At 41.5% G+C, this 17,337-nt stretch overlaps 3 protein-coding genes and 1 pseudogene across 3 annotated transcripts; 2 read left to right on the forward strand and 2 right to left on the reverse strand.

Moving 5' to 3' along the window:
• The first annotated feature begins 241 nt into the window (after positions 1-241).
• LOC124275246 (arylsulfatase B-like) lies at positions 242-1,343 on the forward strand. The gene is given in 2 exon segments (XM_046710727.1): positions 242-469; positions 471-1,343. Coding segments are annotated over 2 exon segments (1,101 nt in total).
• Positions 1,344-2,885: 1,542 nt separating this feature from the next.
• Positions 2,886-3,867, reverse strand: LOC124275247 (annotated as a pseudogene).
• A 1,099-nt stretch (positions 3,868-4,966) lies between these two features.
• LOC124275320 (arylsulfatase J-like) lies at positions 4,967-16,291 on the forward strand. The gene is made up of 3 exons (XM_046710818.1): positions 4,967-6,193; positions 8,940-8,945; positions 15,550-16,291. Exons 1-3 carry the CDS (start codon positions 4,967-4,969, stop codon positions 15,766-15,768), a joined length of 1,452 nt encoding a protein of 483 aa, XP_046566774.1. The 3' UTR covers positions 15,769-16,291.
• Positions 10,472-12,519, reverse strand: LOC124275319 (arylsulfatase J-like). Its single transcript, XM_046710817.1, has one exon. It carries the CDS (start codon positions 12,492-12,494, stop codon positions 11,040-11,042), a length of 1,455 nt encoding a protein of 484 aa, XP_046566773.1. The 5' UTR covers positions 12,495-12,519; the 3' UTR covers positions 10,472-11,039.
• Positions 16,292-17,337: the final 1,046 nt, after the last annotated feature.

A 17,337-nucleotide genomic window follows, 5' to 3' on the forward strand; every position in this document is an offset into this window, starting at 1 on the left:
TGTGTCAGATCAGTGAAACACCAAGTGTCAAGTAGATCAGTAGCACACCAGTAGCAAGTAGATCAGTAGCACACCAGTAGCAAGTAGATCAGTAGCACACCAGTAGCAAGTAGATCAGTAGCACACCAGTAGCAAGTAGATCAGTAGCACACCAGTAGCAAGTAGATCAGTAACACACCAGTAGCAAGTAGATCAGTAGCACACCAGTAGCAAGTAGATCAGTAGCACACCAGAAGCAAGCATGGAGGCTGCACATCTTGTTACGACTGTTGTCCTTATTTTCGTTTACTTAAGTGGAAGTACAGCAGTTAGCCCCCACATCGTGTTCATAGTTGCGGACGATCTGGGCTGGAAAGATGTTGGTTTCCGTAATCCACAAGTTCTGACGCCACACCTGGACAAGTTGGCCAAAGCCGGAGTCATCCTCAACTCTTCCTATGTCCAGCCCGTGTGTTCACCATCCAGAAACTGTTTCATGTTTCATGACTGGGTACTTCCCCTTCCACACTGGACTACAGGACGGCGTCATCAGGCCAACATCTCCTGGCTTTGTTCCCATCAAGTTCACCCTCCTTCCTCAGAAGTTAAAGGAACTAGGATACAGCACCCATGCTGTTGGGAAGTGGCATTTAGGCTTCTGCAACATAAAGTACACTCCGACCTACCGTGGCTTTGATACCTTTGTTGGGTATTTAACCGGCGCTGAGAACTATTATAACCACACACGAGGATATGACAATTTTTCTGGCTATGATTTTCGCTTTAATACATCTGTATATACGGAAGTCAAGGGTAAATATTCAACTCGAGTGTTTGCAGAACGGGCAGTTGATATCATCAAATCTCACGACAGGAACACGCCACATTATCTATATCTGCCGTTTCAAGCAGTAAACGAACCTCTACAAGTTCTTCCTGAGTATGAGAACCTGTACAAGCATATCCAGAACATACCACGAAGGACGTACTGCGGTATGATCAGTGCACTTGATGAAGCTGTTGCCAATATCACGAACGCTTTAAAGGAAACGGGACTCATTGACAATTTGCTGTTGGTGTTCACGACTGACAACGGCGGGCCGTATCGCGCGGCTGCTAACAATCTTTCTCTACGTGGCGCCAAGGGTACTCTCTGGGAAGGTGGGACGAAAGGAACTGGATTCATCTACAGTAAAACCCTTCTGAAGAAGACAGGCTACCTCAACACTGGAATGATGCATGCTGTGGACTGGTACCCAACCTTGGTGGAGCTGGCTGGTGAAGAGAACACAGATCCCAACATGGACGGAGTCAGTCAGTACGACATGCTCATCAATGGCGGACCGAGTAAGAGGAACGAGTGATTGGAATCCTCTTCCAACGTCTGGTGGGAGTTCAGATGCCACTGTTCAGGACAACAAGGACAAGTTCCCTCCGTATATGTTGTACAATATCACCTCCGACCCAACTGAACATTTCGACCTGTCTGCTAAGTACCCTGAGCTTGTAACGATGATGAAACAACGCCTTGAAAACTGGGAGAAGACGCGAGTACCACCTTATCGCCCACCAGCTGACCCCAAATCCAATCCAAAACTCTATGGAGCAACTTAACTGGAGCCCAGGCTGGTGCTGAATATTGTTTTTAAATAGCTACCAAAACACTGTTCTCATGATCATCGATAATCAGAAATATGTAAGTGATTGGTACTTCTCAGGCTAATCCCATTGATTGTTGTTTTGATTAATGATGCATCTTTTAGTGGCAAACCATAGTCGTACCAATGAAGACAGGGCATCCTTATCGACTTCGACTTGTTGCGTTTGATACTTTACTTACATCTTGACCGAAACGACTCACTGAGAGAAAATATAAGATTCATTCGGCAATATCACGATGACGATCAAGGTTCCGTGTAGCGAGGACGGGTATAGCACTGGTAACATGTTTATCTATTATCGCGTTCAACGAACATAATTACTCGTGCGACTGTATTCATGTGGGTAGCGATTTATAAGGATGATAGCTTACGTTAATGGCTAAGGCAATGAGGGGTAATGTAGAATCATTCACATTTGTTAATGTTTTTTTAATTGATTTTTGTATAGCTATGCTACTTGATTTAATTGTATATCAGTTCCTCTCATGTAAGTTGTGATGTGAAAATGTGATTTCATTGTTGAATTTCCTGGTGAAGTGTTTGATGTTTGATCTGTGAGCTGTTTTCACCTGGATTTTGATCTCAGTTTTTAATAAATGCAGAATGGTTGACTGTTTCCGACTTTTTGCTGTCGACCAAGAGAAAACCGTTTCTAATTTTCTGACATTTGTTTTCAAAGTCCCAGATCAACCATTAATGATGATGATATGTGCCCGGAAATGATAGCACAATTGCATTAATGTAAGTCAGTATGTGTTCAGTTAAGTAATTAGAGAAATAACTCAAGTAGCGACAGTTAAGAAATCCAGATTATGCATGTGAAATACAATGCACATGGCATTACGTGATAGGCACGGGCCTATTTTATGATCCATCAGGGTGAAGTGAGGGTTAATGTGCTGTGTCCAGCAAATCAGTGCTATCCCTTAACCGGTGCACTCAGCCGCCATACACCCAGCTAAAACCAAGAATCATCATAAACGGAAACCGGGACTGAAACCCATGAACCTTGGCAAGTCTGACTGATGGAACATTTGTGCAATTGTACTCAGTCAAGTGAACACCGATACAGAATTGTCATTCAATTTTCAGACCAAGGGTCATAATGGCGACACACCTACGACCAAGGACTGTGGATCATGGCATGATTAGGGAGGCCTAGACTTGGCCACATGTGCACATTCCCGTGCATGATAAATTTTACTAGCGTGACAAAGAAGCTGATAATGTTGACTAGATAGCTGACTATGGTTTGAAATAACGTAGATAGTTGTAACTGATATTACGGCTGATTAGAAGGGTTTTACTGTAGATGAATCCAGTTCCTTTTGTCCCAACTTCCCACAGAGTACCCTTAGCTCCACGGAGAGGAAGATTGTTAGCAGCCCCGCGATACGGACCACCACTGTCTGCCGTGAACACCAACTGCAAGTTGTCAATGAGTCCCGTTTCCTCTAAAGCATTAGTGATGTTAGCAACAGCTTCATCAAGGGCACTGATCATACCGCAGTATCCTTCGTGTTAAGTTGTGGATATGCTTGTACAGGTTCTCATACTCAGGAGGAACTAGTAGCGGCGCGTGTACTGCCTGATATAGCAGATACAAGTAGAGTGACGTATTCTTGTCGTAAGATTTGATGATATCAATTGCCCTTTCTGCAAACAGGTGAGTTCAATATTTGCCAACAGGTTCTTTATAGACAGTAGTGTTAAAGCGTAGATTATGTCCAAAATATCCGCCATATGTTCTTGAGTGCTTGTAATAGTCCTCGGAACCCATGTAATACCCAACAAAAGTATCAAAGCCACGGTAGGTCGGAGTGTATTTTTGTGTTACAGAAGTCTAAATGCCACTTCCCAACAGCATGGGTGCTGTATCCTAGTTCCTTTAACTTCTGAGGGAGGAAGGTGAACTTAATGGGAACAACGCCTGGAGAACTTGGTCTGATGACGCCGTCCTGTAGTCCAGTGTGGAAGGGGAAGTACCCAGTCATGAAACAGTTTCTGGATGGTGAACATACGGGCTGGACATAGGTGGAGTTGAGGATGACTCCAGCTTTGGCCAACTTGTCCAGGTGTGGCGTCAGAACCTGTGGATTACGGAAACCAATATCGTTCCAGTCCAGATCGTCCGCAACTATGAACACGATGTGGGGGCTAGCTGCTCTGCTTCCCTTAGGTAAACGAAAATAAGGGCTACAGAAACAAGGAGGTGTGCAGCCTTCATGACTGAGACTCTTGTATTGATGATCTGGCTTTGCAAGCCTGTTGCATTCCCAGATCTGGTTTTGATGCCTCCGATTCACATGTTTAGCCACGTGGACATATGCTTTACCTGAGGCATTTCTCAATGATACTTGTCATATTTGCCCGGGTTTCGTAACTGCTTATCTATGTAAGTATGTGTGGTATGAAGGGTCTGATAGACATTTCGTGTCTGAAAGCATTTTACAGAAATAATGTTGATTTCCGTTTAAGAAAATGACAATGTGAAGCCCAGAACCTTTCTCCGGAATCTGCAGTATTCTGGACTATTATGGAGATGCATCGGTTGTGCTGAAAATATGCACGGTAATGGGTGTCACAACATATATTTTCATAGTGTATATGTTCACCAACACGTTCATGTTAACATTCACTAAAGCAAAGGAACTTATCCAAACAAATATCTCAATCATTATGAAAGAGACTCGGGACTGAAACCCATAAACATTGGTACCTTTGCAGAACTGTACACTGAAAAACGGAGCTTCAGACAAATCAACCACCGACAGCTTGATAGCCAAGAAAGAGCAGCCTGTATGTATTCGAGTCAAGTCACTGACTGGTGTCATGCCTAACTTCCTGTTCAGTTAAGGACAGACAAATTATCCATGGCAAATGAATTAAACATAAAAAGACAAGAAGTCAGAATATTCATCATCATAACATTTAATATATGTATGCGTAATCAAATGAGATGTGTACAAAGCCCTAGTCTGCCATACAAACCCTATAACAAATAAATTCACCCATGCATCTATAAAATCGTTAGCAAGTCCAGAATACTGCCGTGTCAAGGCTACGTTTTTGTTATATGTTTTTTTTTCATAAATGACCAATATTTTCGTTAACATGTTAGTCTGTCAGATCTTAACTCTTCATACTACAAATGTATATAGAGATAAGTAGTCCGACATTCCGGGTCAGGTTTGTGCAATATCGCTGAGAATTGTCACATGCAAGGGGCATATGTTCACGTGGCATCACATGTGTGGAGTAGGCGATAAATCCAGATCTGGAGTGCAGTCTAGCTAAACGAGATCAACAAAACAGCTGCTTCAGTCATGAAGGCTACACAGCTTGTTGCGACTATTACTCTTATTTTCGTTTACCTCAACCGCAGTCGAGCAGCTAGCCCCCACATCGTGTTCATAGTTGCAGACGATCTGGGCTGGAACGATGTTGGATTCCGTAATCCACAGGTTCTAACGCCACACTTGGACAAGTTGGCCAAAGCCGGAGTCATCCTCAACTCCACCTATGTCCAGCCCGTATGTTCACCATCCAGAAACTGTTTCATGACTGGGTACTTCCCCTTCCACACTGGACTACAGGACGGCGTTATTAGTCCAACATCTCCTGGCTTTGTTCCCATTAAGTTCACCTTCCTCCCTCAGAAGTTAAAGGAACTAGGATACAGCACCCATGCTGTTGGGAAGTGGCATTTAGGCTTCTGCAACATAAAGTACACTCCGACCTACCGTGGCTTTGATACGTTTGTTGGGTATTTAACCGGCGCTGAGAATTATTATAACCACACAAGAGCAGATGACCATTTTTCTGGATATGATTTTCGCTTTAATACTTCTGTGTATACAGAAGTCAAGGGTAAATATTCAACTCGAGTGTTTGCAGAACGGGCAGTTGATATCATCAAATCTCACGATAAGAACACGCCGTTATATATGTATCTGCCGTTTCAAGCAGTACACGCACCTCTACAAGTTCCCCCAGAGTATGTAAACCTGTACAAGCATATCCAGAACATACCACGAAGGACGTACTGCGGTATGATCAGTGCCCTTGATGAAGCTGTTGCTAACATCACGAATGCCTTGGAGAAAACGGGACTCATTGACAACTTGCTGTTGGTGTTCACGACTGACAATGGCGGACCTTATTACATTGCTGCTAACAATCTTCCTCTACGTGGATCTAAGGGTACACTGTGGGAAGGGGGAACGAAAGGAGCTGCTTTCATCTATAGTAAAACCCTTCTCAAGAAGACGGGCTACCTCAACACTGGAATGATGCATGCTGTGGACTGGTACCCGACCTTGGTGGAGCTGGCTGGTGGAAAGAATACCGATCCCAACATGGACGGAGTCAGTCAGTACGACATGCTGATCAATGGTGGACCGAGTAAGAGGAACGAGTTCGTCTACAACATTCGCTACAAGACCAACTCCTCCGCAATTAGATATGGTGATCTCAAACTAATGCGAGGGTTCCCGGGAAGTCACAGTGATTGGAATCCTCTTCCAACGTCTGGTGAGAGTTCAGATGCCACTGTTCAGGACAACAAGGACACGTTCCCTCCGTATATGCTGTACAATATCACCTCCGACCCAACTGAACATTTCGACCTGTCTGCAAAGTACCCTGAGCTTGTAACGATGATGAAACAACGCCTTGAAAACTGGGAGAAGACGCGAGTACCAGCTTATCAACCACCATCTGACCCTAAATCTAATCCAGATCTCTATGGAGGCAACTGGAGCCCAGGCTGGTGCTGAATTTTGTATTTTGTTGGCAACCAAACGTTGTTAAGATAATCGATAATCAGAAATATGTAAGTGATTGACACTTGTCGGATTAATCCCATTGATTGTTGTGTTTTCATTACTCGTTGATGCATCTTTTAGTGGCAAGACATAGTAGTCCCAATGAAGATAGGGATCCGTAGCGACTAAAGTTGCGTTTTAATATTTACTTACAGTATTACTTGAGTATTGTATTTTGTTGGCTACCAAAATGTTGTTGTTAAGATTATCGATAATCAGAAATATGTAAGTGATTGACACTTCTCAGGTTAATTCCATTGATTGTTGTGTTTTCATTACTCGTTGATGCATCTTTAAGTCCCAATGAAGAAAAAGACCCGTATCGACTAAGACTAATGTTGGCGTTTTAATAGTTTATTTATATCAAGACCGAAACGAAAAGAACTACATAAGATGACACCAGTACGTTTTCATTCAATCGGAAATATCTTCAGGGTGATCAAGTTTCATATACCGAGGGCCGGTATACCAGTGGTAACATGTTTATCTATTATCACCACCAACGAACATAATTACAAATGTGAACTGCATCCATGTGAGTAGCCACCTGAGCTTACGGTAATGGCTAAGGTAATCAGGGATAATGTAGAATTATTCATGCATGTTATCATATGTAGAATAATGTAGGATGATTGACCGTTTTCGAGTTTTGCTCTCGAGAAAAGAGAAAACCGTTTTGACATTTTATTTTGACACATGATTTAAAGAGAGAAAACAGTTAAGAAATCATGCTTACACATGTGAAGTACAATGCACATGGCATTATATGATAAGGTGATTGATACGGCGTTTGATGGGAGGAAAGAACAGACTGATAAATATTCTGGCGTTTGATGGGAAGAAAGAAACAGACTGATAAGCAGGGCTCTCGGTGTTTGATGGGAGGAAAGAACAGACTGATACGGGTATCGGTGTTTGATGGGAGGAAAGAACAGCCTGATAAAGGTTTCGGCGGTTGATGGGAGGAAAGAACAGCCTGATAAAGGTTTCGGCGTTTGATGGGAAGAAATGAACAGACCGATAAAATTTCGGCGTTTGATGGAGAAAAGAACAGACTGATACGGATTTCATTGGTTGATGGAGCAGAGAACAGATATACATGGTATTAGGTCGTTTGATGGGAGGAAAGAAACAGACTGATACGGGTTTCGGCGTTTGATGGGGAGGAAAGACTGAACAGCCTGCATACAGGTTTCTGACCCTTTGATGGGATGGAAAAGAACAGACTGATACAGGTTTCGCATGGGAGGAAAACAACAGACTGATACAGGTTTCGGCGTTTGATGGGAGGAAAGAACAGACTGATATAGGTTTCGGCGGTTGATAGGAAAGAACAGCCTGATACAGGTTTTGGGTTTGAAGGGTGGGAGGAAAGAACAGGGTGTTACAGGTTTTCCACATTTCCGAGCATGGTGCTATTAAACCAAGAATCATTATAAAAGAAAACCGGGACTGAAACCCATGAACCTTGGCATGTCTGACTGATACAACATTTGTGCATATGCACTCAGACAAGTGAGCCATCGATAGAGACACTCCTACGGCATTGTCATCAATTCAGTGTGACACGTTTGTCACCGTGGTGACGCTCGCGAGGTTAGGTGTGATGTTTTGAGACCAAGGATCATGATGGCGACAAACCTACGACCAAAGACTGCGGATCGGGACATGACTAGGGAGATCTGTATAGCGCCTAGACTTGGCCACTTGTGCACATTTCCGTGCATTTTTAGTTTGTCTAAGGTGATAAAGAAGCTGATAATGTTGACTAGATAGCTGACTAAGTTTGGAAATAACGTGGTTAGTTGTAACTGATATAACGGCTGATGAATATGTGTGGTTTATGTTCGCTTGTTGTTTAACGCCACACCTATGTATATGTCCAGATGACAACAGCCTGTATACATTCAAATCTAGCCACTGATTGGTATCATGCTCAACGTCTTATTCCGTCAGGGACAGAAAAATAATCGGAGACAAATAAAATACCTCCTACAATGTATAATTATCAGAACATTAAATGTATGCATGTTGGTGTTAACATCGATTTAGTCAAAGTGTATATACAGACCTAGTCTGTGATACAACCCCTAAAACAGATATACTCATGGAAAATAGTAACGCAACACCTATGCCTTTTAACCCAAATATAGCCATTTATATTCATTTGATAATTATATTTGTTTGTTTGATTATTTTGATCATTCAGACGCACCATACATTGATTGTATATATGCACGTACAACGATCAAAGGCGAGCTTCATGTACAATACGTGTTCTCATCAACACTATGTATTTAGGTGGCCAAGGCTCGCTGAATACAATGTTTATTCTTAATGAGGATATTAACCATCCCAAAACACACACGCGTGATATGATATAACCTATATGTATTGGAACAAACCCCCATCAAGAATGGAAGGCAATATCTCAAGGTCAAATTCAACTTCTGATGCAGTCAATGAGGAGGAGATTCAAGTATGTAATTGCGGAGATTCCACCAAATATTGACATTATGCTCGGTTATTAATACTGGTGTGATTTCTTGAGGATAGTATGACAAAATCTTAGAAATGACCGCACTTGTATATATCATATGATCATAGTTAACATCACTACAAAATGAGCCAATTTATGTCAGGTTTGCGTGTATGAATAGACTACAACATTTCGGTCTTTTTGCGTTTAGATCTGCCCTTGAGGGTCAGTTAATTCAGAAATAAAAGAAAATTGAGGCTTGGATATGTTCCTTTCCTATAGTTAATGGTAACATATTGAAACTATGAAAAATATGGGCACTGCGATATTTATTTTGCATCTGTGCATATTCCAAACTCTTCAGAGATCCATTATTTTGCTTTAGAGGTCGTTTGCCTTCATTGTCTATCTCAGTTTATAAAAGACAGGGCATTTGAGAGTTCTAAACTGTCTGATCATTGTCATGGGATCATGGTTCCCACAAGGTAGTATAATGTCTGTCACTTCTAACTTAATTAGGATTAAAAATCCGTTAGCAGTTGCAAATAACTCAATTCATGAGTCATTATTTGTTGACGATGTTAACGTTTCATAATGTGTAGAATTAGTTTCTTGGAAATGATTTCAATTTTCAAAATCCAAGACGAACTGTATTCATTTTGTTTAAGGGATAAACCCCTTTTAGATCCAGAATTTTGTGTCGATGGTACTGCCCTTTTAAGTATCAGAAGAATACAATATCTAAGCACTGTTTGTCACATATCAGGTATCTAAACTTTTAATGCTCGAAGACTTTTGTCTGTTGAAAATCGTGTCAAACTTATCGTAAGAAAGAGATCGAACAACCGTCCTATGGATCAATTATTCGCTCGAAATTCGATCATGGACTGATCGTTTATTATGGGGCATATGTGAGTAAATAACTTAAATTAGTTACACCATCAAGGCTTGAAATTCTGTCTTGGCGCCTTTAGAACACTTCCTGTTGACAACCTTTGTAAAATCTCTTGTGTCTTCTCTTCAGCCACGACGCAGTTAATCATCTCCTCAATATATAACACAAATTGCACCCAGTTTTGTGACACTAGATGTTAATGTGACAGATTGGTCCAATTCCATACATGCACCAACCGGATATGGTTGACCTGTTGACGTGAGGTCACATGTGCACGACCAGGCTACTGCAAGTCGTGTTTATTTCCCTGTTGTAGAAAACGTCTCCAAAGATAACATAGTGGGTGTATTGGTGAGCATTATAAGCATATCTACTTCGTCATACACCATTCTTGGTTCCAATATATTCTCAGGCGTGTGAACTTTAACTTTCAGCAAGCCGTGGCATTGCCTTAGCGTTATTTACTGTTCAACAAAAGTGTTGTTTGAGAACTTCATAGCTGCACAATCGTTGGCGGCTGTTCACTTACAATACATTTGTATGTATCATCCTCCCAACCAGTACACAGACATACAGAATCACGACCATGATGTAAAGGAGATTTCGTCAGGAACATACAGGAACACATGCATATTTAATATAAGATTTTATTCATTACCATTAGATGTTATATGAAGCTTAAACATGTATTGTGTTGTATTACTTTACTTGAAAACCTTATATGCAATGATTATACTAAACATATAGTTATCAAATCAATACGTGAAGTTAATAACTCCACATTATCTCTGATTACCTCAGCCATTACCGTATACAGGTGGCTACTTACATGAATACATCAGTAATTATGATCGTTGATCGTGATAATAGATAGTGTCACCAGTGCTATACCCGTCCTCGGTACATGGAAACTTGATCGCCATCAAGATATTTCCGAATGAATGGAGACATACTAGTATCGTCTTATGTATTCTTTTAAGGCGTCGTTTCGGTTGTTGTTGTTTTTGTAGATGTAAGTAACGTATCAAAACGCGACGTTAGTGGAAGTCGATATGGATGTCGTCTTTTTAGATGGTACTACGAGATATCACTAAAAGATGCATCAATGAGTAATTAAAGCAAACAATCAACGGAATCATATTGAAGAGTGTCAATCACGTATTGTATCTCTGATTTTACTGGCCAACATAATACAATGTTCAGCACCAGCCTGGGCTCCAGTTGCCTCCATAGAGATCTGGATTAGATTTAGGGTCAGCCGGGGGATGATTGGCTGGTACTCGTGTCTTCTCCCAGTTCTCAAGGCGTTGTTTCATCATCGTTACAAGCTCGGGGTACTTAGCAGACAGGTCGAAATGTTCAGTTGGGTCGGAGGTGATATTGTACAACATATACGGAGGGAACTTGTCCCTGTTTTCATGGGGAGGGACATCTGAACTCTCACCAGACGTTGGAAGAGGATCCCAATCATTGTGACTTCCCGGTGACCCTCGCATCAGTTTGAGATCGCCATATCTAATTGCTGAGGAATTGGACTTGTCGTAGATGTTGTAGACGAACTCGTTCCTCTTACTCGGTCCACCATTGATCAGCATGTCGTACTGACTGACTCCGTCCATGTTGGGATCTGTGTTCTTTCCACCAGCCAGCTCCACCAAGGTCGGGTACCAGTCCACAGCATGCATCATTCCAGTGTTGAGGTAGCCTGTCTTTTTCAGAAGGGTTTTACTGTAGATGAATCCAGTTCCTTTCGTTCCACCTTCCCACAGTGTAGCCTTAGCTCCACGTAGAGGAAGATTATTTGCAGAATGCCAATAAGGCCCGCCATTGTCAGTCGTGAACACCAACAGCAAGTTGTCAATGAGTCCCGTTTCCTCTAAAGCGTTCGTGATGTTAGCAACAGCTTCATCAAGGGCACTGATCATACCACAGTAGGTCCTTCGTGTTAAGTTGTGGATATTGTTGTACAGGTTTTCATACTCAGGGGGAACTTCCAGAGGTTCATGTACTGCCTGATATGGCAGATACAAGTAGAGTGGCGTATTCTTGTCGTGAGATTTGATGATATCAATTGCCCTTTCTGCAAACACATGGGTTGAATATTTACCAACGGGTTCTTTATAGACGGTAGTGTTAAAGCGTAGATCATATCCAAAATATCCGTCATATGTTCTTGAGTGCTTGTAATAGTCCTCGGCACCCATGTAATACCCAACAAAGGTATCAAAGCCACGGTTGGTCGGAGTGTATTTTGCGTTACAGAAGCCTAAATGCCACTTCCCAACAGCATGGGTGCTGTATCCTAGTTCCTTTAACTTCTGAGGGAGGAAGGTGAACTTGATGGGAACAAAGCCAGGAGATGTTGGACTAATAACGCCGTCCTGTAGTCCAGTATGGTAGGGGAAGTACCCAGTCATGAAACAGTTTCTGGATGGTGAACATACGGGCTGGACATAGGTGGAGTTGAGGATGACTCCGGCTTTGGCCAACTTGTCCAGGTGTGGCGTCAGAACCTGTGGATTACGGAAACCAACATCGTTCCAGCCCAGATCGTCTGCAACTATGAACACGATGTGTGGGCTGGCTGCTTGACTTCCATGTAGGTAAAGGAAAATAAGTACAACAGTCGCAACAGCAGGTGTCATGACTGACATTGCTGTGTTGATGATCTGGCTTTGCGAGACTGCTACATTCCAGATCTGGTTTTATCGACGCCTCTATCCCACGTGGACATTTGCTGCATACCTTTCCCAAATCTCAGTGATAATGACATATTTGACCGGAATTTCGTAACTGCTTATCTATGTAAGTAGGTGTGGTTGCGTCTCTGAAAGCATTTTAAAGAATGTTGATTTCTGTTTCAGAAAATGGACGCTATTCCAGAGTGAGTGAGTGAGTGAGTGAGTTGAGATTTTAAGTCACATCGGCAATATTTCAGCCACATCGTGACTAAAACAAATTATAGATTTATAATGATTAAAAATAAATTATCAACACCTGTCAACGAAGGACAGTAACGCTATTCCAGAAGCTACAGTATTCTGACCTCGCTAATTATTATGTAGATGCATGGGTGGTAGTGAAAGTATACACACGCTAAAAGGTATCCCAACACCCCATAGTTTTCATAGTATGAACACGTTTACCATTAACAATAACGAGGGAACAGGCAAAAATCTCAAATTTGCTTATTATCCGTATAAATTGACTAAGAAAGTGGCACATCGTAATGCCAAAGAATTACAACTGATATATGTTGTCTCGCCAGGTGAAGTATGTGGAGCTGATGCAGGAATGTACATGTATCTGTTGTTTGTTGTTTCTCGGGGTGAGTGGATTCTGACTAAGGATTCTAATGTGGCGAAGTCCTGTGAATCTGAAAAGAGCTGCATCATCCCGTCATCCTGACCTAAACGCTGACGTCATTAGTTTGCTGTTGGTGACTCGGCCAGTTGGCTGATAGACGGCGGATGGTCTGTCAACAATCTTGCAATAGACCAGACAATACAGTGATCAACAGCATCTTTGACAGTTATCAGTAGAGGAGGCCCCATATTTGCATATCAATAACGGAATCAATTGATTTTCCTAGTAAAGATGCTGTAAGAACAGTTAACTGAAACTTGACATTTGCTTTATGATGGGTACACGTAATGCTCGTGGTGCTCGCCTCTGATTGTAGTACGTGCATATCTGAAATCAATGTATGGTGCGCCCGTAGGATCAACATAGTCATACGAACTAACATCATTATAATATTAATACATATGGCTGTATGGAGGTTACAAATCATAGGTATTGCGATTTTGTCCATATGTATATAATATCTAATTGTAACATCCCATAGACTGACATTCAGAACATAATACCCATGGATCTCATCTTGCTTCACTACAACACAACTAGGGAGGAGAAACGGAATGATAGGATTGTGTGAGTTGAAGTCACATCAACAGTATCTTAGCCATATCTAGATTACGAAAGTTGTATATTAATAAAACAAACCTGGATATAAGTACCTGTCGACAAAGGACAGTGAAATAACTAGACTATCACAGTTTGAAACTTAAAACTAGCATGTAACCATATTCATTTGTGAATAATGTACATTTATTCCGGTATTATTAACAACAGGAGATGGTGATGTTTTCTAGTGTTGCGTCTGATAAAGTGCGCAACCCAAAGTAAAAAGGTTGTCCCAAAAGTCATCTTTTACGACACGTATTGGAGTACTAGGGATGCATTTGACACTGGGTTCGGCGGTTGATGGGAGGAAAGAACAGACTGATACGGGTTTCGGTGTTTGATGGGAGGAAAGAACAGACTGATACGGGTTTCGGCGGTTGATGGGAGGAAAGAACAGACTGATACAGGTTTCGGCGTTTGATGGGAGGAAAGAACAGACTGATACGGGTTTCGGCGTTTGATGGAGGAAAGAACAGACTGATACAGACTGATACACGGTTTCGGTTTCGGCGGTTTGATGGGAGACTGATACGAACAGCGTTGATACGGGTTTCGGCGTTTTGATGGGAGGAAAGAACAGACTGATACGGGTTTCGGCGTTTGATGGGAGGAAAAACAGACTGATACGGGTTTCGGCGTTTGATGGGGAGGAAAGAACAGACTGATACAGACTGATACGGGTTTCGGCGTTTGATGGGAGGAAAGAACAGACTGATACGGGTTTCGGTGTTTGATGGGAGGAAAGAACAGACTGATACAGGTTTCGGCGTTTGATGGGAGGAAAGAACAGACTGATACGGGTTTCGGCGTTTGATGGGAGGAAAGAACAGACTGATACAGGTTTCGGCGTTTGATGGGAGGAAAGAACAGACTGATACGGGTTTCGGCGTTTGATGGAAGGAAAGAACAGACTGATACGGGTTTCGGCGTTTGATGGGAGGAAAGAAAGAATTATTGATAAAGGAGAACCGGGGATGAAACCCTGGCATACCTTGGCATGTGAGAAGGATACGACATTGTACATGGGAGTGCGGAGATTCGACCAAGTGAACCACCCATAAAGAAAGAGCAGCGAGTCAAGTCTGTATATATTCGAGTCAAGTCACTGACTCGTGTATGTATGTGAGTGAGTTTAGTTTTGCACCGCATTCGGCAATATTCCAGCTTATGCGGCGATCTGTAAATAATGGAGTCTGGAACAATCGAGGACAGAAATATAATCCTCGACAAATAATTAAGTATAAAATAGCGGGGACAGTCTGCTAAACTATTTATTCATCATATCATTCAATGTATGTGCTGGTGTTAGCATCAACTTAATCAAGTCATTGTCGGTCATACAGACCCGAAACAATTACATTCACTACAAGCTATGCATCTCTAAAATAGTCAGTCAAGAACACTGCAGTTTCTGAAGAAGGTGTCTAGGCTAATTTTTATCATATTTCTTATAACTGAACAATTCATTCTGTAAAATGTTTTCATTTCAGAGACAAAATACCACGAATACTTGTATAGATAAATGGATCATGATCCAGGTCAGATTTGAAGAATATCGCTGAGAAATGTCACATGCAAAAGGCATCTGTCCACGTGGTTGCACTCGTGCAGAAGGGGCGATAAATCCAGATCAGGAATGCAACAGTGTCTGTAAACCAGATGAACAAAGCAACTGTTTCAGTCATGACGCCTAATCAGTTCCTAGCGATTGCTGCTCTTATTTTCCTAGATGTCACTCTTCAGGACAACAAGGACAAGTTCCCTCCGTATATGCTGTACAATATCACCTCCGACCCAACTGAACATTTCGACCTGTCTGCAAAGTACCCTGAGCTTGTAACGATGATGAAACTACGCCTTGAAAACTGGGAGAAGACGCGAGTACCAGCTTATCAACCACCGTCTGACCCTAAATCGAATCCAGAACTCTATGGCGGCAACTGGAGCCCAGGCTGGTGCTGAATATGGTATTTTGTTGCCTACCAAAATAATATTTTTAATATCATTGCCTATCGGCGATAAAATAGGTTCTGGATACTTTTCAGTTTAGTCCCATTGATTGTTATATTATAATTACATGTACCTCTTTTCAAGACGTTTTTGTAACAATGGTTACTTTATACGTTTCAATTTTTGAAATATTCATTTTTGCGCTTTGATACATCATTTGCATCGGGAAAAGTATCGCGACAACACGTAATAATTTGAGTCATCATTCATTCATATATATGTATAAGATCAGGTTTCGATATAGTGTGGACGGATCAAGTCTATCAGAAGCATAAGTGAAACTATTTATTCATGTTTCTTGTATGGTTATGAGTAGACATACAATGTAACGTTAGGATATCATTGTTTCAAGACTGGATTACAAAGATTCATACTCAAATATTGAATGACGACAGTTTGAAACTACTAGGCGTGTTCAACAACAGTTCATATGTAACTATATGAACGCTTAAGAAGTAAAGCGGTTCAGCCAAAATACACACTTTTGTGTCCTTTGTCGCCTATCTCTATTTTGTAATCTATGTAAACGAGGACAATATGTAACCTACATGTCAACTTTGATATGTTGATAATGTACGTATGCAAGACTTTCGACCTTGGTTTATTCCGATATCTGCTTGACTGTTCTCGTTCCCTCGTCATGCTAGTCCAGGCGAGTATATATTTAGAACATTATGATAGAACATTATACTTACTCTTATTCTCGTTCATATGACATCAAGTATCTCAACTCAACCCTACGGATCATATTATTGTTGGAGTTCATGTTGAAGCTATATCCACCGGTTGTACTCGTTTGCGTGACTACCACATTTACACTACACAACACATCCGTGAAGGTCCGGGTTAGAATATTGGCATTCAGTAACCAATTCTTGTCGTAAGAGGCGACTAATGGGATTGGATGGTCAGGCTCGCTGACTTGGTTGACACATGTCATAGGTTCCCAATTGCGCAGATCGATGCTCATGCTGTTGATCACTGGATTGTCTGGTCCAGGCTCGATTATTTACAGACCACCGCCATATAGCTGGAATATTGCTGATAGGGCGTAAAACAAAACTCAATCACTTAATCACACTACACAACCTGGGATCGCTTACTCCAATCTGCTCTCATAATAGATCGTATCGTCGCATTACGTACAGAGACATCAGACTATATGCATTTGCAACGAAATCATGAAATCTGTTCCATGATATTAATAACGAATGTGATTAAGAGTGCATCTCAAAATTGTGTCAGAACAACCAAACTGACGAGAATCATAGCAAAAGAATCATTTTAGGTAAAGGGCCTCCATCAAAATATGCTCATATCCTTTGTCATATCATTGAAACTTTTGACAATAATACTTTTTACAAGGCATGAGGAAGATGGTTAAAAACTAAACAATACCACAAGAAGGTTCATAGAGACAATATGATCATGTACAGGATATCATTGTTGATGTATATATGGATACTTTTAGGAAAAACATGCCAGTTGATACCATTAAGTATATTTAGAACCGAATTATCT

This window comes from Haliotis rubra, unplaced genomic scaffold (assembly GCF_003918875.1).
Source record: "Haliotis rubra isolate DU_JTF1 unplaced genomic scaffold, ASM391887v1 Scf2, whole genome shotgun sequence".
Taxonomy (NCBI): Eukaryota; Metazoa; Mollusca; class Gastropoda; order Lepetellida; family Haliotidae; genus Haliotis; species Haliotis rubra.

Coding starts and splice junctions, on each gene's coding strand:
- LOC124275320 (XM_046710818.1), top strand. CDS start 4,967: ATGAAGGCTACACAGCTTGTTGCGACTATTACTCTTATTTTCGTTTAC.
- LOC124275319 (XM_046710817.1), bottom strand. CDS start 12,494: ATGTCAGTCATGACACCTGCTGTTGCGACTGTTGTACTTATTTTCCTT.